The sequence below is a fragment of the Anopheles stephensi genome, chromosome 3 (genome assembly GCF_013141755.1).
Source record: "Anopheles stephensi strain Indian chromosome 3, UCI_ANSTEP_V1.0, whole genome shotgun sequence".
In the NCBI taxonomy this organism is placed as follows: domain Eukaryota; kingdom Metazoa; phylum Arthropoda; class Insecta; order Diptera; family Culicidae; genus Anopheles; species Anopheles stephensi.
In genome coordinates this window covers 33234817-33262255 of record NC_050203.1, presented here as the reverse complement: position 1 = coordinate 33262255, position 27439 = coordinate 33234817, and the positions used below count along the sequence as shown (strand labels likewise).

The following is a 27439-nucleotide window of genomic DNA, read 5'->3' as shown; positions in this document are numbered from 1 at the left end:
CCAAAACCCTAACCACATGGGCGAGGAATAGTTAAAGTTGCTTTTTTCTGTGTGTGTTAGTGTTGTCCAGAGGAGTGAAATATTCCTTGGAAGTGGTTTAGACTTGTTGGCTGAATCAGCACGAGTGGTTTTCAGGTGTTATCAAATTTCATGGAAGAGGGTTAAGAGTAGTTTTGTGCCAAATAAGTACGTATAGGTAGTCTAATAGTGAATGATTTTTACTTTAATAAAATTAAACAAGGCAATACATCAAAAAATTCAAAACTTTTTACAGTTTGGTAAATATCTGCACAAAAGGAATTAAAAGGAATTGAAGACAGTCCGGACAGTATTCACTACCCGCTCTTGGCATCTGATATTGAGTGCAAGAATTGGTGCTGCTACCTTCAGGCTAACCTAACTTAATCGATGATAAAACTCCATCTAGCTTTAGGTCTACCATTATGCCTATGTGAACAGCCTGCAAAATCGCTACGGGCTGGGTTGTCTGGTGGCACTCACATGACATGGCTAGCCTACCACTAAGCACGGGAACAACAACAATCCCTCTGAGCATCCTACTCTCGATTTAGGCTAGGAACGGGACTCGTCAGTTTTCTTTTCTCAGAGGGCCATGTGAGTACTGGACGATTTTCTATGCAGTCCCAGATTCGTTCATTTCGCAGGCTGTGGTGTGACTAGTTGTCAAACAGCTACCCTTGTGCTTATCTCAACAAAGGTAGATTTTGACTCTTGGAGGCCCTTAGTGGAATGAAATTTGATGCCCCTATCCAATCGATTCTGCTGATCGGAAGCGAAGTCTTCGTACGTTCGGGCCCCTTTCCGGGTTCGAGATCTCCCACGGCGGTTTAGTCCGCGTACCGTTGAAAGCGTCACTTCTGTTATCGGAGCTGACTTTCAATTCTAGATAGGTGAAGTTTTGGAAGACTTTAAAGGAGCAGTCACGCATCCTGAAAAGTACCACAGCAGGGTGATCATTTTGGTTTCCACATCGTTAGCGATAAGCTTCTGATAGGTAGGAGAGCCTCAAATCAATCAATGTATCGATGTCATCAGCGTTTGCTAGCATCTGGATTGACGTACAGAGGATGGCTTCAAAATTTTCCACCTCGGAGTCACGGTTGGCCTTCTCCTCGAGGCAGGCCCCTAGGTGGTGGTGAGAGCTTTCCGCCCACCTTTACCTGACACATGATGTTGGCCATTGTCATTCCTGGCCATAAGCTTTTCCAGGATTTCAGCCTTGCTATGGTGTAAATCGACGAAGAGATAGTAGGAGTGAAATTGCTGCTCCGCATCTTCTCCAACATTTGCTGCACGGAGAAGATCTGGTCATTAGTTGATTTTCCGTTTCGGAATCAACCATGGAACAATCTCAGGGATCTTGTGGTGCCAGGGAGAGCATCTTATAGGCATCAACACCATAATACTAGTATTGGTAAGGTAAACTAGGCATACAGTTTTAAAATTCTTTACAATGCATTCATATAAGATAAATTGGAATATGCTAGTATAAAATGATAAATGAATGGTGTAAACTCTTCACTAAATTGATATCCATTTTTTTCTCTTTCTTTCCAACCTCCAAAGATTCAATGCATCGAACAACAACGAGCGTCTGTAGACATCCATTGATCCTGCATTGTTAAAAATTTATCGAAAAGCAAAGAGAAAATAGGAAAACAACCCAGTGAAAAGGAGGTTCAAGAAAACCTTCGTCACTTGCGAACGCACCTTGCCGCCATGGATACAGACGAACGGAAAAATCCACCGTGCGCGTGTGTTTGTGTGTGCTACAAAAATAAATGTATCCCCCGTACGGTCCCAGTGGTTCGGCGACGGTTTGTTTAATGTCTATTGAATTCAGACGAACAGAAAGCAGGGCTTCGGTGCGTTTGTTTTAACTTTCTGCACAACGACCACCACCACCACCAACAACGGTTTCAGCAGCCGGTTCGGTTCGGTTTCGAAAGGTCAATCGTACGTACACCTGAGGATCGGCGTGTGCGTTTCGCCGCCATCAAACGCACTAGGAAATTTAATCTTACCAGGGTTGCCACGGTGAACCGAGAAAAAGTTGGAGTTGGAAAAGCAGGACTTCCAACACACAGTAACCGGCTAACCCAGGAAAAAACCTAAACCCTCATTGATGGTGCTTTTAAGTAAACAGCTAGTATAGCTTGAGGTGTACGGTGTTTGCGTGTGTGTGTGTCTTATAAGTGTGAGGAAAAGGTAGCTCGAGAAATAAAAATCCGCTGAGGAGAATTTCTACTGACCACGGCTTACGGCGAGTACAATACAGAATGGCCATCCTGCATTCCTGTTGCTTGTGGCGAAGTGTTCGCCGGGGAAGCTTTGCGAGCGTCATCTACACACTGGTGAGTACGCACACTTGACTGATATTTTTAGGGAACTTTCTTTTTGCTGTAGACCTCAAGGCCTTAAAGAGCTGTGGATTAATCATTAAAATATTGAGTTATAACGCTCAAAGTTCTTAACCGAAATGATTCATCGCCGCACCCAGTGCGCCACAACCGATTTACTGCTGTCAATTCGAACGACACAGTTTTACTACCGCACAAAATCCGTGCTCTTCTTCGCTTAGCTCACTGTCCGATAAGCTCCGGCTGCGGGCTGTGCGAATAAATCACTCCTAATCGATGACGCGACCGGTCGTCACGTCGGATCGATGAAGTTCTTGCCTGCCATGGTCGACCACCACTGAGGCTAGCGAAATTGAGTTCCCCAAAAAAACAAAACCCAGAACGGACGACGATGAAGCTGCCAGCAATTCGCGTTGACGCGTTTATTAATAGCTATCAGCGTCCTAATTGCCCCCTAATAGCATTTGTCACGCAACGACCAACATCGGATGAAAATCGATGAAGCGGACAAACGGCCGCTAACCGTTACTTGAATTATCGTCCAAAGATTGCAGGATGGGAGAAAAAATCCTGAAAAAGATGTTCCTCAATGTGTTTACAATCATGAAGGATAGTATATCCTCGGAACGAAAACGGAAAGCTTTTCGGGCGAAAACAAATCATAGCTCATTGCTCACACTCACTGCTGGGGAAAAGAATTATTCTCCAACAGGACTATGCGGGATTTCTTCCTTTTGATCTAGTTACATTATTAAGAAAGGACTAGTTACATTATTATTCAAAGTTCAAAGTCACTTGGCAGCGGGGAAAAAAGGGGGACAAACAGACAGAGCGCGTATTCAAAATGTTTCAAATTTTTTAATGCTTCTTCCAACGATGCACAGAGATTGTTCCGGTGCTATTTTTAACCGTAAACAACTGTCGATCCCTTGAAGGAATCTTCACGACAACGGTCTTCTTCGGGAGGGTTGAAATTGGATACAAAATCACTTGTAGGTACCGGGCTTGAGGTTTGCGTTCGGCAAAGAAAGCAAACATAGTTGAAGCTTTAGAAAAAAAACGCCATTAAAGCGGCCAAGAATTGTTATCATCTTGGGGTATATGGTCGTTCTTTAAGGTAAACGAACCAACAACGGCAGTACAAGCATCGCAAATTAACCTTAAAGCTGCTGTACGAATAATAACACCAAATAGCCTACCTTTAGGCGTTAATGCAACAACGCGATGACCTTTACACGGGCAGCATTCGCAGCTTCAAATGAATCATTTTAATTCGTCATTAATTACCGCTGATTAAGACGCTTTGTATCGAGCTTTTCCCGAATGGAAATTCCGCTGTTCACAGCACTGGGAGTGGCGCTACTACCACAACACCGCTAACGCGCGCCCTTAAACGGTTGACCATTAAAGAGATAAAAGATAAAATTAAATCAAACCGTGCCGTGCCGTGTGGTTCCGGTTTTGGGAGTAAAAGAATAGAACAGCAAGGTAAGGACAATTTGCCTTTTACCGACCGGTGTGCCGTCAACCGTCGACGGAGGACAGTTGAAAAGAGGCCACCAAAAATCAATCAATCATTACATGCTGATCGTTTCTTCAAACGCGGCGAAGGTTTTCTTCTGCTTCGTTGCTAAACGCAATTTTGCTGACCTCATTGGGTCAGGCCTTTTGTTTGCGAAGGAAAACGGGAACATTGGCACAGATTTCGCGCGAAAAACCGAGCACACCAAGGACAGTAAATTTTATCCTATGTCACGGTGTATCACCCCCTTTCTGGAGGGTAGAATAGCTGGAGGAAGTGGAAGAAGTTTTCTCGGGCTAACCTTCTGTAGCCCTTGAACGAGGCAACCTGATTCGGTAGGGAAACCTACATTTTTGCCGTCCACCCGTAGGTCAATAGCAATGGGATTAGGAGACACATCCGGAGGGTTGGCCCGTTCCCGAAACGCTCGCTAAGTGGCCACCACCATAATCCGGGACGTCCGTGAGGTTTTCCCGGGTGGTTTTCCTGGGCGGTAATTATTATCCGTCCGTCGAAATTGTGCTACTCGAGAGAGAGAGCGAGTTGGGGCTAATACTCGAGCGGGAGTGTATCTCTTAGGATTTCGGGCGGATGATACATGGCGTGCGGATACTCGGAAAGATTAAATTGCACAAACCCTCGGAAGTGGACACGAAAAAGAACTTCACCCACCGGCAGAAGGACACCCAACACCCGGGAGTCGTAGTAGTTAAGGCTTTGCATACACGCTTCTTGCCAACCTCGAACGGGGGAGCTTAGCCAAACCTTATGTGTCCTCCGTCTCCAACGGGCACTCAATTTTGTTTCGCCCGAGAGCTCAAGTTGTTGGACGGCCTCGGGTTTTCGTAGTGGTCGCAAGCTTCAAGAGTGTTACCGGAGAAGCACACGGAGCTCAAATCTGACATGCATTCAAATTACAGCAGCAACGCATACCTTCAGCATCACTCCCCACTTCAACCCAACTACTGTGAACTACAAAATAACGTCAAAAAGCAAAACAGGAAGTTCCGTCTCGGTAATGGAATGCTTTGTTAACGTCGAGAGTGTACCCTTATTATTGGTGGAGCCGGCCAAGTATGGACCCGGCTCTCAAACCATCCACCTCACTTGAACCTCCGCTCGTGGGAAGCTGTTCTGCTGGGGAAAGAAGCTAAAAAACAGCCCCGTATGGTAGTTAGGACACTGGGCACCCAGTGAGTGTGTGTGTGTGTGGTGACCAACAATGTGCAGCACGATTTCTTTTTCCCGATCGTTTTTTGAATGGAAGCTTTCGAGCGAAAACATTTGCCACAATAGTGCCTGGCCGGGTGCTGGTGATGGTGGTGACGCGATGGAAATAATGGGGATCGGTTCACACAAAAGGATTTTTTTTTCCCGGCACAGGAACCAATGGACAAGTTGGTGAAGGTCATGCTTAACAATGGATAATGTTGCCATTATGCTGCCGTTATGGAAGGGGGGGGGGGGGGGGAGATGAATATGAAAACTAATCCCATATATTGTGCAGACGAATGCAGATTGTGCGTTTATAATAGCGTACTTGTGCAGTTGACAACAAGCTCAAGCTTGTGTTGGTGGTGCAGGGTTTTGTGTGTCTCAGGACTGTTTTTTTATTGCAGCCCTGAATGCTGTTCGCTTTGTATTCTTTTGCTTGGGGAAAGGATCGTTTTTTTATTTTATTTTATCGCGAGATGAATGGCTTCGAAGTAGCTACATATCGCTCTAAGGTAATTTAAAATTGCAGTAAATTAGCCGTTGTTTAGTTAGAAATTGAAGTAATATTGCAGAAATATATTAAGTGGATATGGGTTTTTGATTCCGATTTATAATTTGTAGAGTAAGGATTAGGTTAGGAGCAATGATTAGCAGTGAATTAGACTCGTCAGGCTTTGGTGGCTCATCATTCGTCGCGAGAGAGATGGGCTTACCAGTCTTCTCTTCAATCAGGTGCTAGGAAGATTCATCTGTGACTCAGAGGTAGAAACTTCGGAGACCATCGTCTCCAAGCCAAACGAGATCCCGGCATGAACCTGGCTGATGACACAGGCATCATTGGTTTGAGGTAGCAGAAGCTTACGTAGCAGAAGCATTTCAAAGGATCAAGAAAGCGGCACTATACCTCAGGTTGAAGATTCTTCCTCTTCTTCTTCCTATCAGGGCCAGAATCAAGTCAGAATATTAGGGCCATCAAACAGCTCAGTTGTCTCGTGATTCATCCTCCTTTTTCACATGCCCTGCTCGCACACACCGCCAAAGATAGTCCGTAGCACTTGCCGCTCGAAAATGGCGAGTGCATTGGAGTCCTCCGCCAGCATAGTCTAGGACTCGTGCCCGTAGAGGACTACCGGCCGTTTCAGTTGGCGATATAATAGCGCATTTCGTGCGTTGTAGGAGTCTTCTGGGTCTCAGGAGTCTGTGGAGCCCGTAGTAGGCGTGATTTCCCTGAACAATGCGCCTTCGGAATTCGCTACTAACTTTGTTGTCCGAAGTTACGATCGTTTTTCATACTCTGCTTCCGAGTCGTGCTCTATCACGGTCAGAGCCTCCGGCAAGCAGGTACTTTGTCTTCGTCGCATTGATCCTCAATCCAATCCTATCGGCTTCGCGTTTTCGAGTCGGTCGTACGCCTCGCACACCGCCGCATATGTCCGTCCGATGATGTCAATGTCATCCGCGAAGCCAAGGAATTGGAGAGACCGGGTGGAAAGCGTACCTCTAATATCGAAGCCCGCGCTTCGCATAACACCTACCAGAGCAATATTGAACAGTAAACTGATGGTGACACAATTGAGGGGTCAAAAGTCAGGACCGACCGAACAACATTGATGTTGAGGAACGTGCCAGAGTGTAGGCTGTCAATCGGTCATACTACAGCCTCAAGAACTGTCTGAAGCTGTATCAGGCAATCATAGTCCCTGTTCTCACATACGCCTCTAAGGCATGGATTTTGATGAAACTCTTTTAGATGCCATCGAGAGGAAGATGCCCAGATGCTACAAATGTGTGGAAAGACAATGGAGAAATCGTTATACAATGAATAAAGAGTTATTAAATTTACTTGAAAGTCTTTTCGGCTCAAACGAAGAAATGCTACTGTTAATAAATAAATTAGTCAAAACAACATCTTACGAGAATACTGCATGATACAACAAGGAGCACAATTTCCCAGAGAAATTCTTATCTAAAACTTTTCCCAAATCGTTAGCAATTCGTTATCACTCGGTAGTGCGACAAACATAAGTCCAATAAGTCGAAACAAGGGGCTTACATGAGATAGGGCCAGTGACTATGGCCAAAACACCAAACAGGATGTCTAACAGGATCAGTATGTTATGGAGGAAATCACATCACTCCATCACTAACCACGAGTAGGTATTTAGTGCTTGCTTGAACGGTTTGCATTGACCTAAAACTTCCCGGTTTGCTGTCTCCCTGCATTCTCAATTTATTAAGGATTTGAGGAAGTTCATTTGATGCCACAAAAACCACACACACACACAGACACATTTTATCCGACACAATCTCTGCAAAATTCTTCCTACTACACCGTTACGAAAGCATTACGTTGCTGTAACGCTAGCATCTCTACGCTCATTGAGGATATGATGCATTCCTAACCGACACGTCTCCGAGCGAGTCAACGTCGACTCGAAGGAAACAGGATTACGCGTTCAGTTCCATCTAAAACACTACCACTCCGAAAATGGGGCCAGCAATCCGCTGCTGCTGTTCCTGCGGTGGTCTAATCCTTTCCAACCCATCCTCATTCTCGCCGGGTGCCGGGTTGTTCCACTCCTTGGGGGCAGCATATTTAGCTAGTTCATCGTACGCCACTTGACACCCTCGGCACTGGCAGAGCGCGTTGTCCTGGGATGCGTTTGCGAAATGAGATGAACGTTTCGGGCAGGATTTTCCATGGAAGTGCACCCGTAAAACCGTACGCCGCTGCTGCAGCTGCTTCCCGAGGGATTAACGATTTAATTACGCGAATCGTAAGGATGCGACATGCGGGCGAAGAATAACGAAGCAGCTGCTGATGGGAAACATCGCAGGGAGCCCATTCGAAAGAACGTTCTTTTCCAGCAGTGTCGGCTAGCATGAAGTGGACACGGGCCGACACTCTAAAATATGTAGCTAGATTCATGAAGCAAATGAATTTGTCCTATTCCTGTTCCGTAATTGGGTTTTCCGTACGCAGCACGGGAAGATCGCGCTCACCTCCCGGAAAGAAGGTCACCACGGGCAAACACGTCAATCCCACCAGCACGCGTCCTCGTTCTCAATTATTATTCCCCTAATGGGATGTTCGGTCAATCGGAGGCCAGCACGTCTTCAACCATCGGGGCCAACCTGTTGAGCGTTTCCCAGTAAGGCTGGCAGTCGGCAGGGGAGACGCTTACATCTTCTCGGAATTCTCGCACCTAACAAGACAATATCATCTCGAGCCCAGTGTGGATGGGGCAGAGAGAGAGAGAGCTCGGTAACAAGCTTGCCAAGGCAATCCGACATCCGGCAGATGTATGTGGAGCGAATGTCTATTTCCGGTTTCGAACATCCGGGATATCGGGTTTCGTGTCGTTACACCACCACCGTGCTCACTCACGGCCAGCCAGCGTCTGAATTTTAGAGAACGACAGACCACGGTTGACAGAATCCATGTCGTTTATCTTGTTGACTAATGGTACGATTCAAGTTCGATTCGATTTCTCGCTTCACCAGCTTCCACCGACCGCGATCCCTGACGCAGATGGTTGCTGTCACATGGCTGCCGGAACCCCAGGATTCCTCCGCGTGAAAGCCACGGTTGCTGTTTGCTTGTACCAGATTCTCAGTAAAATAGGTTTGTTTACTTGCGCCCTTTGGGTAATTAGGACAATCGGAGATGGGTCGTCATAGAGGTTGGGCCGTTATGAGCACACAGAGTGCTGCGATGTTTTGGGGCATCGGATGCTTTCCGTAACGGAACGGAAAGATTGCACCAGAACCATTTTGCGAGTAACATTGCCCAACATTGAAGTTATGATAAACATTTGAAAGCGGAAGGACCATGCACGTAAAGTTTAAATTGCTTTTAAAAGCTTATGGCTTTGGGATGGCTGGAAAATGGAGGAATAAGTCTCTGCAAAACAATTGACTCAGTACACTTGGGGCCTTTCCGATTGTTTAATGCCAGTAATGGTAGCAAAGCAATTGCTTGCTTGGGAGCATATTTCAATTTGTTCCCTAATAGGTTTAGGTGATGTCCAACTGAAGCATCTTCTAGTGCTGCGGACTAGCCGATAGGGCTTTAGATACGCAAGAGAGAGAAAGTGTGTGCGAATACAATCGATACATGAGACAGCGAATGTGGAAGCTTTACCTCAACGATGTGGTGGATTTACATTCGATAACGATATTCTAATACAAAGTGCCCCACACCCCAAAAACCTCTGCTCGTTTGATGTGTTCTTGCCCTAAAATATGAATATTTACCATCAAAGCGAGCACTCAGGTGCAGGCAAATTATGTACACTCATTAGTTGCAGCATATGCCGCGCGTACCATTAATTGGTTCAATTAAATCGAAAACACTTCAACGCTACCGGTGCTGCTGATGGGGAAATGGGTTGGGTGGGGCTGTGTAGTGTTTTGTGCCTTTTCAGCCCCAGTGTACGTCAGTGATTATAGTGCGCGTAAGAAAACGCGGACCATAATAGTGAATACTTCGTTTCCGTTCGATTAAGCATCGGAATGGGCGCTTGCTAGTGAAGAAATAATTGCTTAAGCAGAGAGTCCACTGTGAAGGACGGTACGGTTTAGGAAGCATGTTCGTTTTACAGGCCGAATGCCATCTGCATTGGAGTGCATGAGCAGAGAAAAGCTTTCTAATTTCTAATTGGATTAGCATAAGCTGTCGAATCGAATCAACGCTTACAGCAGCAACACTCGCATGCCCCACCCGTGGGCAGGTGGAATGATTTAAGTTGCTAATGAGTGTAGCCATGTTTCGGGATCGGATGGACGGACACCCATCACCATCGCCATGACCTTCACCAGATGGATGTATTTAAATAAGATTCTTCTGGTGGATGGCGTCGATACAGACATTGCAGTGTCGGTGACGGGACAAGTGAAGGCCAGTTGTACATCGATGAATATCGTTATGAAGCTTATCAAACTGTCACCATCTTGAGGGATTTTTGGAATAAGTTTTTGTATAAATTTAATACATCAACAATGCTAACCCTAAGACGTATGCTTTATAAAAGAAGATTGTTTAAAAAGATTTCTTATTTGATGTCCCAGAGAGAGGTCTAAAACAGTAGAGAGACTACAGTTGATGATTTGTTCGTTCGATGAGTTTTATTCCGAAAGTTGGGCTTATTAAGGCATATCCTACCAATAATTTTAATACAAATCAAAATTTACAACATATTTTAACATCTAAAACAATATTCAATTACCTTTTTGATAAAAGCTTTAAGAAATGTAATGCTTCATCGTCTGGTTACTTTGATGTTGCCTAAGAGCCTTACTGCCTAGAGTTGCCTTACTTTGATGTTGCCTAATGAAGGTATCAGATAAATAGCATAAATGGTGATGAAAATCCTGTAGAAATTGCGCGTTATTATAGCAACATTGTACATTATACAGTCCCAACTTGAACGCGATACTCTCATATTAAATTCTATGTCATAGATTGTTTCCTTTTTAATGATTAGGTGAATGATTCCCCCAGAAGTCTTCCAATAAGATCTCTTTTTTTTTGTTCCTTTACGCAGGACAAGCCAGTATTGCTCTTTTATAAGGGAGTTTTTGGTATTTTAACTCCTTTCATCTAGAATCCCATTTTAATTTCGTCATTTCGTCTTCGGAGCTTAATTTTTCACTATTTTTCTGAAATTGGGAATTAATTGGAGGTTACTGTTTGAGACACAAAAATTGTTATATACATGATTACCATCATGTCACCAGTTACCATCAAATATGAAGCTTTTACCTTTTGTGTGATGAGCATTTGACGGACAAATTTAGTTGCGCCGTCGATCGATGAGACAAAAATATGACTCCAACTATCTTCCTCTTCCTTGGCACTACAACCTCATGAGCTCTCGGCCTGTCATTGTTGGCTTTCTGTGACTTAATTTTACCTGTAGCAAAGCCTAGTCAAGCTCTACGTACGGGGAGGCGGTCTGCGAATCCCGGTCCTGCCGTGTGAAGACCGGCGCCGTTATCTCCTCGGCCACCGGACCGCCCCACTCCAACTATAGTCCATATGATACATTGGATTAGCCTATTTTGCAGAAAGTAACTTAATCGTATTGTAGCCATAACGGGGCAGCAACCGTTCACCAAGGCTCAAAACGATTTTCATGATCATGTTTAATTGTCTAAGAATTGCCATTAAGGTAGGGTAGAAATATTGTTTTCAAAATGCCTGTATGATGTAGAAGAAGAGCAAAATTGAATAAATTTAATTAAAATTACTTTCTAGGATTGTCTTGGGGTATCCTACTTTTATTTCCTCTTCCCGCTCTCTTCTTCCTTCCTTCTTGGGGTCTTCCTTCCTTCCTTCCAGGGGGTCCTCCGGAAGAAGGTTTCCTCGTCGTGGTCGGATATGCAGTACGGATTTGCAGCCGTTTATATAGCGTCCTGCCCGTATCCAAAATCCTCTTTCGCTTTGTCTTTTCCTTTGCCCGCTTGTCCTTTACCAGTTTTTTCCAGTCTGGAGCCTTCCCGAGAACTCTAATCTCGCCCGATTCTACCCATGTGGCAATTCGTCGTTCTTTGTTGGATTCCTACTAAATTCGATTCCTACGGGTGCGTGGACACGAGTTCGTGTACTTGCTAATATTTTTGTCTTGGTAGGATGCTCTGGTTGCCACACCTTATTTTATTTATTTTTACTTATGCATTTACGTATAGTAATTTATAGTTTTATATTTATTCCCATGCGAAGATAGCAATGGAGGCGCCCAGTATCTGATGCATGGATCATGCATTTTTGGCATATTTTCCTAAGACTGCAAGCCAGGGACATTTCAATCTCTTGAAATCGATGTTGAACTGTCCAAAAATTCATAAAAAAATGTTATTTGTAAGCTCTTCAGTTGTATCTGCCCGGTTCTCATAAAGCGATCTTAAAGCGTTCTCAAACTTCACAAACACTCCTATGAGAACCAATAATTTGAATTTTGAAATTTCCAATAGCTCGATGCTTTAATATTTCAAATATTTAGTACGCAAAATTTAATCCCATATTTTTCCTGCTACATAGCTTGAAAAACTTTTTGAGATTTTGGTTTCATTCAATTAAAACGGCCTGGTGATATGATAGCTTTTTGAGATAAATTATTACAAATATTTTGCTGACTCGGATGTTTTACAGCCAACATGAGTTAGTAGGACGTCGTATATTATAAATATATTCGTTGAGAAATAAGTCAACACCACGCTGCTACTAGCATCGTTACGCTCACTTCCGTCATCTCACAACAATAGATGAATGGTGATATGTTTTCTCATCCATCTTTGAAGTAACTCACCGGACAACCTTACCCACCCAACTCACAGCAATCGTCTAGAGATTTACGTTGGGATCGGTAAGCTTCCATCAGGCAAAAAAACCTTTTCATCGGTCCCGATATTCGACATGCCTTCGCTCCGGCGGTCCCATGAGCTGGTGTGAGATTTTCTGTTCCCTCATACCACAAACTCGATTGACTTTGTCAGCACCCACAACAACCCTGTAACCTTCCGTTGGTTCCGGATGCAAGGAAAAATAAAGCCCAGACGGAAGAAAAAAAAAAACAAAGGCAAAACAAAAACAGGTTTCCAAGCCAATCATTGTTTCAATGGGGCCTCGTTTTCGTTTCGCTTCACATGTGTTTGCATTATTACAATCACTGCATCTCATCTGCCGGGACGCGTTTTGTTGATTCGATTGAGGTTGAAGTTATTTACGGACCTGTCAATCCTGCTCACACTCACATCCGGTTTACCAGGTTTCCAGGAGGTTCAGCCTGGATACGGGACAGCAGGCAGCCCCACTGCAGTCAGCATTCTACAGTGGTTTGGTTTGGTTACCATAATTGATTTAGGTAGCTTTGGGGAAGCCTGTACCGTTTGCCCAGTTTTCCAGCAAACCCGAGCAAAGTAATTCTACGCCTACGGTACAAATTTTCCCTATCACTTAACAGATCGAACCGAAAAATGTTACAACAATACAATGTTACTACAACAAAAAGTTCGTTTCTTTTCTGGCAACAAACAAACAAACCCGTATCTAGAGAGAGAGAGTGAGATCGGTCAACAGTTCGCCGTTCGGTAAAAGCTTTTCGTGATGTTTGCGTTGGTTGGTTGTGCGACTTGCCAATAAAAAAAAACGCACGACCCTCCTGGCGGCGGTACCTCTTAAGCCAGTGTCAATTGCAGATTCACCAATAAATGTATCGCGACACTGTAGCAATAAGATAGGATAGAGTAATATGGGAACGCTTCGGGCTTTGGTAACAATTTTCTGCCGGTCGTTTTGTTTTTACTCTTCACATCGCTTCACTGCACTCGACAAACTTATTCGATTATCGGGGTTTTTTTTTTGTTTTGCTGGCCATTGCGATTATCTCTTTCTTTTTGTTTCAATTTTCTTGTTTTTTTAGCAAGCGTCGGCAAGGTCTGTGTCTAGCAGAGTAAAGTTTAAATGTTTTCTTTTTATGCATAAAACTCTCATTCGCCACCTGTTGATGGCATTCCATGTTCAGGGAGCAAGGTGTGTGTCACTTAACTTGCAGCGCAGACTTCTTTTAATGTAACGGTGTCTTTTAATTTGCAACGGACAATCAGTCGCAAACGGTGCGATAGAGAAAAGAAAGTAATTAAAGGAAGGAAAGTTAAAATATTGCAAGCGAATGCTATTAAGCTTGGAAATTAAATCATCATCAAAGAGGTAAAACTTTCCCCGTGAATAGTTTTTATTTCCTTTTGAATTATCTATGAAACATAATATTTGTATGAGTAAATAAATATAAATATTAATTTGAGCCGTTCTTAACAATGTGAAAAATAAATATAAATATTAGTTTGAGCGCTCATCTTGGCCTTTCCCCCATAGTGAGGACCTATTATCCAACTGTCAAAAAATATAGTAAGCCATGACCTTAGAGCCCTGACCAGTCCTAAATGGTAGGCACGAACTTAAAGATCTTTAGGCCAAGAAAGAAGAAGAAGAAGAAGAAATATTAAATATATTGTTAATAAATATTAAACATAAGTAAATAAAATTAATATTGCAATCAACTTATTAGTGATGGGTGAATGCACCCACGGTTCCTCTTCGGTCCGGTTGGTTTGACTCCAGTTCCGATTCCGGGGATATGGAATCGTCACTTCCATGGCGAATCGTTCCGGAATCGCTTAGAACCGTCCAAAACCTTCTGGATCCTTAGGAACCGTCACATCCGTCCGGAATTGCCCGGAACCGTCGGAACCGTTTAAATAATCGGAATCGTCAGAACCGTTCGGAACAATCAAGAATCGTCGGATTTGACGGATACAACTGGAACTGTAAAACAGAATCCAGAATTAGCGACTGGAATTAGCGAGTATGTGCTCACTTTTGCTAAATAGGCCAACGATTTTAAAAGTATATATGGCTTGATAATTTTAATGACGCTTGGCGTTGGGGACGATGCAGGAGAGTGTCGCACGCATTACTATCTATTTCTTCTTCTTCGATGGCACTACAACCTCGAGAGGTCTCGGCCTGCCATTTCTGGCTTTCTGTGACTTGATTTCACCCGTAGCAAAGTAGTCAGCCCTGCGTTCGGGGAGGCGGTCTGGATGAGATTTGAACGCATTACTATACTGAAGAATTATAGGAGGATTCCGACGGTTCCGGACGGTTCGTTTGTTCCTACTTTTTGGAGCTCGTGCCGATTTTTTTTATTTGAGAACCATCCGACCCCAGTTTCCCTTTTTCCAGGAAAGTTTTAAACAAATGCAAAAATACCAAAGAGCTATCCTTGATGTTGGTTCACCAAAGAAAAATGAATGGTACGCGTGCAAAATAATACAAACAAGAAACATTTAAAAGTTGGTTCCATTAAGTTCCTAAAAACCCCCGCAAATTCGCGGACAAAAATGTATTATTAACCTTGCAACAAATTCAACGAAATATTGCAACAATAAAAAATCACCACCCCCAAAGCATTACCGCAGCCCAATTTGAAGAATCCAATCAAACACGGTCAACAGTATCCGGTCCCGTTTCGACGGCGAAAGCGATCGCATTTCGCGCTAACTTCATTACACTTTCGAGTGCTTCGTGTGAGCGTGGTTCGGATTGGCCGGAAAGGAAGCATAACACATAATGCTGCGCCGAAGGAAGACCCGTTTACCAGGCCCCATAAACCCCATTGTGTGGGTAACGCTTTGCGAGGAAAAATGCGCCCGTATCAGTGTCGCAAAATGATGGGGTGACATTCGTTGGTTGTTTTTTTTGTCTTCCATTATTCGCAGCGCCCCTTTCCCGCGTTATGAGCTTCGAACGTGATAACTGCGAAATGGTGCGGTGGACGTGTGCGAGAAGAATCGCGTCAAATGCGCACCATTTGCATAAAGTAGATAGGAAAAGTTTAAGTCGTTGGATTTGCTGTACCCTGCATCGAGGTAAAGCAGGATTATACAGTCGTCTGATCTCGTCTCACATTCTTACCACGAGAGCGAGCGAACGAAAGCAGTGGCGAATAATGTTAGGCTGGCGTTGGAACGAGGTTCGCCGGTGAGGCTGAACACAATAGTTTAATCCTAAGGATCTATTTCAAGGTTCAACTGGGTGTTAATTGAAAGGCATGATAAGAAGTGGTGTAAGACGACGGATTAGTGCTTTCTTTGTGGAAGCAGTAGTAGTCGAACGAACTGTGACTACGCCCTGAGAGCTCTGCGCGTCCTGTGAACGTGTGAAAAGGGTAAGGAAATATTAGCATGTTTTATTGCTAATAAGGAATTTATGGACGTTATGTGAACAATGGCGGCCGTTTTACGTATTTATTTCGTTGAGCTGTTTGGAATATTGAACTCTTCAATTCAATTAAGGGCCTTTTTTCTTAGCTGATGCTAGGAGCTCTGAACATGCTGGCCATTTTTGGCATGCCTGATTTGATGTTCAGCTGATATCTTTGATGCTTCCTGACTAGGATTATTGATCTAGAATCATGATTATTTATTAGTTAACATAGAATAGATGAATTTTATAATTGCTTTGAACCAGACCTTTCAAACGAACTGGAATAATGAGTGCAAGGGTTTTGTCTTTGTTTTGTTCTAAAATTCCCTAGCACAGTGTACCAACTTTTGAATATTTTTGGATTTTTTTTTGTGTTATTTGATCGACATAATAACAAATAAAAACCACGAATAAACAAATAAAAGCAATGAATATTTTATAATGTAAATAAATAAAAAAGTAAATAAACCCAATGAATATTTTAAAATATATTTTTAAATGTAAATACACCGATAAAATTATAAATGAACAGGTGAAAAAATAAATAAATAAATAAATAAATAAATAGCGAAATAAATACATAAACGCAACGAATATTACTTTTTTGAATAAATAAATAGACATATAAATAAATCAAAAAGTAATAAATTAAAATAAATAGAAATTAAATAAATCAATAAATAAAACAACTCTATTAAACTTGTTTTGTTATCGTCAAACTTTTTACACATCAACAAAAATTGAAAAAAAAGGTTTATTTTCATACTTGTGTTGTTGAGATAGGCTAGAGTGCAGCAACTACAGGGGTATTACGGTGTTGAATACCGCCTACAAGATCTTCTCCCTAGTCTGACAAGATCGACTTGTCCCATTCGTTGAAGAAATAGTCGGAAACTATCAGAGAGAATTCCGAAAAGGAAAGTCAACCACTGACCAGATCTTCACGATGCGGCAAATCTTGGGGAAGATGGCGGAGCAGCAGCTCCACTCCTATTATCTCTTCATTGATTTTTAAGCCGCATATGACAGCATAGCTAGGGTAAAACTGTACGACGTAATGAGCTCTTTTGGAATCCCGGCCAAGCTTACCAGGCTTGTACGAATGACAATGGCCAACATCACATGCCAGGTGAAGGTGGATGGAAATCTCCCTGAGAGTTACCTACCTACCACCAAGATGGGCTAGCCTGTTTCCTTTTCAATCTGGCGCTAGAGAGAGCCATCCGCGACTCGGAGGTGGAAACTTCGGGGACCATCTTCTATAAGTCAATCCAGATCCTGGTTTGCGCTGATGACATAGACATTATTGGTTTGAGGCTCTCCTATGTAGCAGAAGCTTATCAAAGGATCGAGCGTGCGGCACAGAACCTCGGGTTGGAGATTAACGAGGCGAAAACCAAAATGATGGTGACACCACCAGCGGCCCTGCTAACAAACACTGATTTACGCAGAGGCGATGTACAGATAGGTGACCGCACCTTCGAAGTCGTCCAAAACTTCACCTATCTGGGGTCAAAAGTCAGCACCGACAACAACATTGATGTTTAGTTACGCGCAAGGGTGCTGGCTGCCAACCGGTCATACTACAGCCTGAGGAAACTTCTCCACTCTAAATACCTGTCACGACGGACGAAGCTAGGACTGTACAGAACATTTATAGTTCCAGTACTCACACGCGCCTCCGAGACATGGACTCTGTCCAAAACTGACGAAACCCTCTTAACCGCGTTCGAGAGGAAAATGCTCAGAAGGATCTTTGGCCCCTTATGTGTGGAAGGACAATTGAGGAGCCGCTACAACGACGAGCTCTTCGAGCTGTACGATGATCTCACTATCGTACAGCGCATTAGACTTGCCAGGCTCCGGTGGGCTGGTCACGTCATGAGAATGACACCGGACGACCCAGCCCGTAAAGTCGTTTTAGGCCGTCCACACGGACAGAGGAGGCGTGGTAGGCCCAAACTGAGATGGAGTGATGGCGTTGATGCGTCCGCCAGAACGGCCGGGACTGTTGGAGCAGACCAAGACCGCAAAGCGGTTGTAGCGCCCGATAAGTAAGTCAGTAAGTTGTTGAGATGTTTTGCTTATCGATCCAATCCCACTCATTTTAATATTTTGCATTTTCCAACTTTGATCAACATAATTTGCATATTTCTTTTCAAGCTCTTGCCACTTGCCAAATTGTACCAATATTTCCCATCATCGAAACCTTACTGGCTTATGTTTCAAATTATCTCTTCCCCTTTTCGACTAGCAGCAGCTTTGGCTTTTTTCAAAACGATACTTTATCATTCATCCATTTGAGCGATAACTCAAGCTCATCTTCCAATTGATTGGAGTAGCAGCACCGGAAAAGGCGGAAACGAACGCCTCATCTGCTCTGCATAAGGACACCCGATTCCTGCACTACCTGCAGCCAATGGTCATCTGTTTTGGCATACGAACGCTCGTATCCACATCCATATGTGCGTGTTGGCATAACGTAACGTTATGGCTGCTCGCATGACCTAGCGTGTCCACAGTCAAGGTTCTCCGGCCCGGGGGCTCCGTTTGATGTTTGGGAATAGTGTAGCGAGCGGTTTCGGCTCCGGGTCCCAGTTTGATTTCCCTATCGTTACGTCCCAAATGCCGGCCGGCCGGCCGGTCCGGTCCGGTACTTGGGTGGGCGAGCGCGTAGTAAACAGTCACGGGCAGCTTCATTCACTCGTGCGCTGATCCGTAAAGCATAACAACATCAGCAATAAATTGTGTTTGATGATATTTTCATATTCTTGCTTGAGAGGACGGTCACTTTTCTCGCACTTTTCTTTTCGTTAGCGCTATCCTCCATCAGCTATGGAGCACATTATCCACCATTATCGTTTGGTTCTGGTCCATTCAAGGATCGTTCCATTTTCTTCCCGTTCAAGTGTTTGGAAATCTTTGGGCAATCGATGGTTGCTTTCGTTCAGGTTCTGCTTCCCAAAAGTGCGTCTTTAATTTAGCAAAGCTGCTTCGCCGTTCGCCAGCATCATCAGCATTACATAACTCATCATCAATCACCAAACCAAACAGGAAGTTTAGCAATCGAAGGCACGGAAAATCGGCTATCAGCAGATGTGCCGAACACCCGCCAAAGGTGATGTGTTTAAAGACAACTAACGACGCGCTTTGGTAGCTCCTCCGGCAAGAGCGAACTGATGCTCCGATCATGAAGTTGAATCAATAACATTAAAGATCTCAGGCATGCGGATAAAACAATGATGCAGGAAGGTGCCATAAATAAAGACTTCTTGCGGAAGTCAACTCAGAAACTTTCGCTCCCATTCTACGTATCTATCCATCACACACGCATCGTTTTCTCGGGCAACCGGGTTTATCGTTCCCTGGCCCCGGCGCTTTTCTTTCGTCCACACTTTTCCACGCGCCCGTTTTATCATTTGTTTATGGGAACTTGATTATATCTCGACGGTGGCAAACGAAGCGAAATTAATCTTTCCGTGCGTGAGCATTCCATCTTGTTTTGGGGGTAAGCCAAAGTTCCAGCATTCCCATCCTGAAGGGTGACTTGTGGTAGCCGGTTACTTCACAGTTTTGCCAGTTTTACGGCAAAGATACACAGCTCCCATCCGGGTAAGCTTATTATACTGCTCTTGAGGCAAACAGTGCTCGTACTCGACAGTTACACATCTGTTTGTATTGTTGAAATACGGTGCGTAGCTTTAAGTGGCCCGCAAGGATGCAAACGAATGGGGGAAAGAGGGTTAATCGTTCAGCTCGGTGGGAAAAGACTTCTCGAAAGCATAAACAAAGTGTAAATGGATGAAGCATCTTGAGGGGGTGTTTGAGTTTTGGTTGCTGATCGGTTTCGGAGTACGAAGAAGAGGTTCAAAGGAAGCTTTCCAGCTAAATTGTATTATCCTTACCACTGAGTTTGATATTTAAATTGAATTTTGAGAGTTTTTTTTCAGAGTCGATAATACAGTAAAAAATTTGAATATTTTAAAATCGTTTGAAGCTGAAAAACGAAGGCAAAATGTGAGCAAATTGTAGGTAAAGTGAGCAATTTAATATTCATGTACTCCTCAGTGTATTAGCATTCATATAAAACTTTCTACCGATAGTAACGATAGCATCCATTCATTACCGCTTCGCTAGGAAATAGCTCTAGGTTGTAGCATTCTTCGTACCATCTGGTAACTGGTAGGACTGGGCATGGAATCCTGTCCAGACCAAAGTACAGAATCAACTCGTACGCAGGACTCTCTGCCTAGCTCCGGGTATGGAGCTGCAGTCCTGGAAGACAGAAAAAACGCAGGCCAAGACTTGCTGGCCATTGCCTTTCTCTTTTATTTAAAAAAACTTAACTGTGTAAAAGCAAGTTTGTATTAGTTTTTGGTTATGTGTTTTTCATATGTAAAACATTCTTCATTGTTAATGTCAACAATGCTACAAATGTTTAATGGTCGACTAAAGAGCAGCTGGCATCACACTCGATACAAGCTAGAATAAAAAAAAAAAATTACGGGTTTGATTTCACTCTCATTAAATTAACCAAAAAAAACCTAATTTTGTCGAACGATATAAAATTGACCTAATTCAATTAATTAATGAATAGCGATTCCAATGGGACAGATAATTGGGACACTTCATCTTCCTCTTCCTTGGCCTAACGACCGCTGAGGTCATTTCTGCCATTTCTGGCCTGCTGGACTTAATAATATTACGTAGTTGGATAGTCAGCCCTCACTACGGGGGAACGGCTCAGATGAGATTTGATCGTCGGTCGTACCGTGTGAAGACAGTCGCAGTTGCCACAACTACCACCTGGCTGACCCTTGGAACACTTATGATTAAATTTTGTGATAATATTCAAGGCCAAAACGCAATGAAAACAGGTCAGTGTGTGCATAAACAAAGTCCAACGGCCAGATCCTGTTGATTTGGTGGTTCATTATGAGTTGAGTTCATTATGAGTAGTTTCCATATTGATATACATTACACTCGGAGTGTTTATATCAAAAACTTCTTCTTCTTCCTTGGCACTACAACGTCAAGAGGTCTCGGCCTGCCATACATAGCTTTCTGTAACTTGATTTTACCCGTAGCAAAGTAGTCAACCCTACGTACGGGGTGTGGTCTTTATGGTATTTGAACCACGATCCTATCGTGTGAAAATCAGCGCCGCAATCGCTAAGGCCACCGGACCGCTCCAGATTATTGTTTTCACTGATGTATGAGATCCAGAGCATTATTGTATGAGTTTCATAACGTGCAGTATCAAGTATTTAGCGAGTATTATCGGTGATACATTGCGTATTTAATGGGTTCGTATCACCGAAAGGCTCTGTTACGGATTGTTCTACTATTTCTATTCTGTCGTATGTCCTGCTTTTTTATGGCTTGAACCGTTTAAATGTACGCACCATCCTGCTACATTGTAGTCAAACGATGAAAACTGATTTGGATATAATTTTTAGATTTGATTCCTAGTACGTTCGACTCGGACGCTGTTCTAAATGCAAAAGCAAATTCTACAATGAAAATAGTGCAAATTATGTGGTACTCTTGACCCAAAGAGTACTCAAAGACTCGAACTTGACTCAAAGATACGAACGAATAGTACGAGTACGAAAAACGGTCCGGATGGGATTTGACTCCCGGGGATTTCAATTGCCATATGAAGACCAGCGCTGTTGTCATTTCTACCACCGAGCCACCCTGTAAAACCTTTACTTCAATAATAAAAGCATATAATAAACAAAACAAAAACCGTTGAGAAGACAAAAGTTTTTAATTAAAAATAGATGTCTGACCCAAATCAGACAAAACAAACAATACGCAATGAATTTCAGTTAACATATTGCACGAAAAAGAAGAGACCATTACAACCGTCAGCCGATTCTGAATGAATCAATATTCAATTAAAATACTTTTTCTTAAACGAGGTAACAATGAACTTTAAGACACTATGTGATGATAGATATGCAAAGAGAATCATTGGTAAGTCTCTGTTAAACACCAATATTTTCTGATAAAATATATATATATTTGAAGCTGCTGAACAGCTATTTAAAAATTGTATAGAATGTATCAAATCCTTCCAAGACTTCATTCTAACTTTTCTCCTTTTGCTTATAAAGAGTAAACTGAAACATAAGGAAGAAAGATGGCTCTTCTCAGTGTTTAAAAGGCGGTACGAAGGAAAGATATGGAATACGATTAAAACTACACCATAAAAGTAATCCACACGTTTACTGTCCACTTTTAATGCAAAACAATTCACATACTCCCTGTTTATTTATATCTGAATTTAAAAGAGACCAACTTCCCACAAGCTCCCACCCACTGCATCGACAAGATACCACCGCGCACAATCAGTTGTTGCAATCTGCCTCAACCGACCGTCCACTTTACCAAACAGACGTCACATGCACACGCGCGGCGCATCAGGTGAATAAATATTTTCCCATCACATTTGTGTTGCTTCTTCGTATTTTGTTTTTTGCAAATAATCACAGCACCGCCGAACCAGCCGAACGGCATGACTAATAACGGCGCATCGCTGCCTGAATCCAGGGCACATAGTCGGACACCTTCGCGTACCCGTCCGGGCTGCTCGAGCCACAGTAGTTGATGATGAAGTTAGCAACACCGACCAGCTGATTGTTCAGCACGGCAGGACCACCCGAATCACCCTGTGTGTTGGAAAATGTGGATTAAAAAAGAGGAATAAGATGGTGCTGTCGGTTGTCGGAAGACATCTGACTTACGTTGCAGGCACCATTATTCACCGGCGAGGTAAAGCAGATAAGTCCGCTAGAAATACCGGTCGCTGCACGGCACTGCTGGTCCTGGATTACGGTAGCACAGTTGTATCGAAGCCGGGTGGATACTGGTCCACCCTGGTACGTGCGGCCCCAGCCAGAGATAATGATCTCGCTGCCCGCTGGCACGCTGGTCGTGCGAAGGGCAATCGGTCGGATGTACGCCGTAGTGGGCAGTGCCAGCTGCAACTGCAGCAGGGCCACATCATTCTGGAAGTTGCCGTACCGTTCGTGTGGAATCACTCTTGCCACCGTACGCCGTACACCGGCATTCAAGCTGACGGAACCGGCCACAACAACGAGCGCGGATGCTGGAACACTGTCGAAGAGCGCGAGCATTAGTACGTCCACGGCCAGCCAGCAAGGATCACTTGCAACTTACAGTGTTGCACCGCTGTAAACACAGTGCGCTGCAGTCAGCACCCAGCGACTATCGATCAGCGATCCTCCACAGGTGAGGGCGTTCGATCGCAGCAATGCCACCTGATGCGGGAACTGTCCGTCTGCAGCCAGTGATCCACCAACGATACGTGCTCCCTTGTAGAACGGACGACCCACGGAACTGGTCGGTGCGATGTCATTCTGCTCATTCAGATGAAAGCGTAAACCTGACGCCACAGCTAGGCAGGCGAACAGCAACACCATCACACGCCGCACACTATTACCGTCGATTGCCATTTTTTTGTTGGCGTGCGGTTCAGAGTATCCACCGGAAGACTAATTTCCATCCCACGCTCGGGAGGCTTATTTAAGCGGAAGCAAACCATTGGCTACCACTTATCGGCGCCCGTCGTCGAGTGGACGCAAGTCATCAAACATCTCTCGCTCTTCCATCGCATCGCCCTAAGTACAAGCGGTGAACCACTCTTCTCGCTTGGTTGCCACTTTATCTGTACACGCGTCTTGGCGCGTCAAGATTGAAAGGCGGGGAATTCCGTACGGGCACTGTTGGGTGCGAACGTCGGTGGTTGGTGGACAGAATAGGCGTGCAAGGGACGCACCCTGGGACGGCTGTGTACTTTCTGCTGTACAGCGCAAGGACACTTGAGTGAAGAGCTGGGAGGCTCAGCTCAAGAGCGTATCCGTCGGTCTTAGCTTCATCGGGAACGATAAATTATTGATGAGCAATTGTAGGGTGGAATTAAGGACGTGCGGACCGTTTATTTTGTGGGACGCATTTTAAGAGAATAGAAGGTAAACGGTATGCAATTTAAATGCACTTGAAAAGATTGAACTGTGAACAACAAACAAGCGCTTTTAAGTGATGTAGTTACATAGAAGTGTTAGCATTATACAGTATTCTATCTGACCCGATATTCTGATAACAGAACTAGTACTAATGATCTGTGTCCTGTTCACGGCACCAATATTTTATTTTATCATTTGTTTCGTTTATAAATACACTTCGATTCCGCAAAAATGAATCAGAAGAATAGTGATTTTTCCGAGGCTACAGTAGCACTTTTCTACTCTAAAAGCCTTGAAATGAACAAAAAGATAGCTGTTGAATTAAGCTTTTATTGCTATTGTGCCGCTCGTTACTCGTTGCGGGCAAGCGATACTTCAGAGCGTTTAAGGATTAATTCGGTATTCGAAGCATTTAGGTGAACTGTATCCTTTCCATTCCTTCCTCGAGTGCCGATGTTTCATTTTGATGCCAAGGCTTTCCCCCGACAAGCCTTCAAAGGCCATTTCAAATGAAATTTGAACTTGGGTTCCGTTATCGGTTTAATATTGATTTCATGGGACGGCAGTTTTGCTTGGAATGCCTTTCAATCGCTTGACAACCTTGAATTGGGGAAGCATTCTTCTCAGCACACAGGACGGTACCTTTGAAGGCTTTACAGATATTTGATACGATTTTTATGATATGATCAGCCCGGATGAACCTGAGCAATCGATATTTAAAAATTGATACCTTCTAAGCGGTAAATCTTCCGGCCAACGGATTTTGAGACGTTAGGGTGGATTCAATAACTTTATTGAAAGTCAAGTAGAAGATTTAATACAGAAGCAAATGACATGACTCCATTTGGGAAAATCAAATAATATTTGCCCAATCGGCCGTATTTCCATATCTCATAATATGCAGTGACTCAAACGGTAACTTGGACCCCTTAAAATCAAACAATTTATCAACTTTGAGGGCTTTGATGGTTCAAATCCCATCAAGACCGCCTCCCACTACGCAGGATTTACTATGCAGCTGCAGGTAAAACCAAGTCACCACGAAAGCAACGGATGGCAGGCCGCAAGACCTTTCGAGGTTGTAGTGCCGAAGAAGAAGACTGTGCTTTGGACTTTAGGAGGATTTAAGAATTTAATTTCAACCATTTCTGAACGATTATAAACTTTTATGAACAAATTAATATCAACCCAAATTTATATTATGTTTTCACAGCAAATATTTTAAGCAAAATTAAATTTTTTAAACATCTTCGTGAGCACTTTCCACAGAAAAACTGAGTTTGAATCATACATGACATTAACACCTGCTATTCGAATTCAATCAAGTAGGCTGCATAGCAACGCTCAATTCAAATCGATCGCATTCCACATGGCGAAACATTTGCTCCGTTCGCCCGTTGGCATATCGTAATGAAACGATAAAATGTAATCTGAAGAGCCGGCCCATTGAATTTATCGGTATCAGTCAAACGGGTGATTGTGTTTCACACCACCCATCTTTCACCCCTTTTGCTTTCCACTGCAAACTCTACACTATTTATCAAACACTCAACCTCCATTCCATGTGCTACAACATTCTTGCGCCCATAGTGCGACATTTGCAAGGTATGCAAATACTTTCACACCTGACGATAAGATACCGAAACTATAGCGTGCTACGAAGATGACAATATACTCCCCACCCTGCCAGACTCTTTCGTACACTTCGCCGTCAACTTGCACCGTTAACACTCGATAAGATAAGCTACCGCGTGGTCTATCTGAAACCTGAAGACGCATATCGGGAGGCATGAAGAGTAATTGGGAAATTAAAGCGAAAATCTTCTTCGTCCGGGTGCGGCACAACGACCTTACCTTGGCCGTTTGTGCGTACGATACGCTATCATGCGGCAGCAAGGCAAGCTACGCTGGGTCAGGGTAACTCATCAGCTCACCGTTACTGGAAGGTCGGACTACGTCACGCCGTACGTACTGTTTGATTTGATCCCCCCCAGCCACACGCCCCAATCCTACAGCTCATCCTCTTCCAACTCATCCACTAAAGACTCGTGGTGAACTGCTGGGCTTATCAAGTTGTTCAAGTTTGTCTTTCGGCTGCCGGACAGCTTCCATGGTGCGGCTTGCAGCTGAACAGCAACAACAAGAACTCGAGAACGCTAAGCTTTTCTGGGAAGATATTAAATTTCATACGAAGCTACAGACACACACACACACACACGTGCCGTGTCTTAAGCGGGTATTTGAATACGTACGGCTTGTACAAGCCATGACCGCCGTACCCGGCGCCATGAACACAGAACCAGGGAAAGCATAATTCGTAAAAGCATTCTTTTATGCGTTCGGTTCCGGAAGGTAATGGAGCGAAGACAACAACAACAAAAAAACGCGTTGAAATTAGGTTTAATTATGTTTGGGATTTAGCGGAAGCACTTGGGAAAAGAAAGGCACGAACAATCGTACTGCGATGAAGCCCTTTCCATCGGTAATCCGCTTTGATGAGAAAAACGAAAAAGCCCTCTCGGACGGACCCTTAAATAATTGTGCTAATAAATTCTGGCCAATACCGCAAAAACAAGAACTGGGCCGCCGAACTGGGCGCGCTTTCGCTATTGATTTTAAAAGCATTCCGGACAAGTTTAATCCTCCTCCCGTTCCGTTTTGGTGGAGGAAATTTGGAAAAATTGATGGCAAATTTTGATGGCTTGTATCAATTTTATGACACAAATTTCCATGTTTTTTTTCTCCGATGAGCAATTGATAAGCCCACGAGTGGGTTCCTGGTTTTCCTGGTACATTCCTTGAACCTTTGAAGCTTAATTGGCAAAAATGAGAATGTCGGCAATCGAATCGGCTTGCGAGCAGATCATTCGCGTGAGCATATTTCCAGTGCGAGGATGAAATTGTAAATAAATAAGCAATTAAGATAATTGCATTTCTGGCGCTCCGATACCGCTCTTCATTATCGTACGCAGTTTCGATTTTTGTATATTTTTCGCAACCAAAACCACTTTACTTTCTTCTCATAAATAAGTACTCACGCGTTTATCCTGATTCCTTTCTCTTTCGTTTCGTTTCGCTCGCTGCCATTTTACTTGCAGATCTATTTCAGCATATCCTGCATAACGATGTCGCTGTTTCTGCACGAGGAGCGCCGGTATCTGCGGGGCGAGGTGGACAAACCGATCGGCGAAAGCTTCCTAGAGCGAGACACCATCTCCGGCGGTACGTATGCAAAGTTATGCAGGGATTACCGGTTTCTTTTTGTTGGTTTTGTTCTTACAGCTGTCTCTAACCCAAGTAGGCTTGTTTGTCGCTACGTTGTTTAGCGACAGCACGAACGAACGTGTGAATGCGTATTAATAGGTGGATGTGTGTGCGTTGCTATGTCTCAAGATTGGAAGTATGGTTCATCAAAGAACGCTTCCTTGCTTTCAGGTGAAATTGTTCTTTACCTTTCTTTGGGAATTGTACTTGCTGCAAAAGGGAAAAGAAATACATTTATTTGGATTTTCCAATTAATTTTTTTTTTCGTACTACTGATTTCAATGAAAAATGATCC

At 43.6% G+C, this 27439-nt stretch overlaps 2 protein-coding genes across 4 annotated transcripts in view; one reads left to right on the top strand and one right to left on the bottom strand.

Moving 5' to 3' along the window:
• LOC118509574 overlaps window positions 1-27439 on the top strand; it is a 61263-nt gene that overhangs the window by 20876 nt on the left and 12948 nt on the right. For 2 of the 3 annotated variants that reach the window (XM_036050341.1, XM_036050340.1), the window contains 2 exons: window positions 1588-2375; window positions 26979-27102. In XM_036050341.1, coding sequence (XP_035906234.1) covers window positions 2301-2375; window positions 26979-27102 — 199 coding nt within the window. In that variant the 5' untranslated portion in view covers window positions 1588-2300. The remainder of the gene's footprint in view (window positions 1-1587; window positions 2376-26978; window positions 27103-27439) is intronic. The other variant, XM_036050342.1, reaches the window with a different exon arrangement.
• On the bottom strand, window positions 22141-23447 carry LOC118509575 (serine protease SP24D-like). The gene is made up of 3 exons (XM_036050344.1): window positions 23075-23447; window positions 22639-23011; window positions 22141-22563 (listed from the first exon to the last, which is right to left on the bottom strand). Exons 1-3 carry the CDS (start codon window positions 23368-23370, stop codon window positions 22414-22416), a joined length of 819 nt encoding a protein of 272 aa, XP_035906237.1. The 5' UTR covers window positions 23371-23447; the 3' UTR covers window positions 22141-22413.

Bases quoted from the DNA above. Each gene is read 5' to 3' on its own strand.
- LOC118509575 (XM_036050344.1), bottom strand. From the start codon at position 23,370: ATGGCAATCGACGGTAATAGTGTGCGGCGTGTGATGGTGTTGCTGTTC. The intron at 23,012-23,074 runs GTAAGTTGCAAG...GCTCTTCGACAG, and splicing joins GTTTACAGCGGTGCAACACT to TGTTCCAGCATCCGCGCTCG. The intron at 22,564-22,638 runs GTAAGTCAGATG...TCCAACACACAG, and splicing joins TGAATAATGGTGCCTGCAAC to GGTGATTCGGGTGGTCCTGC.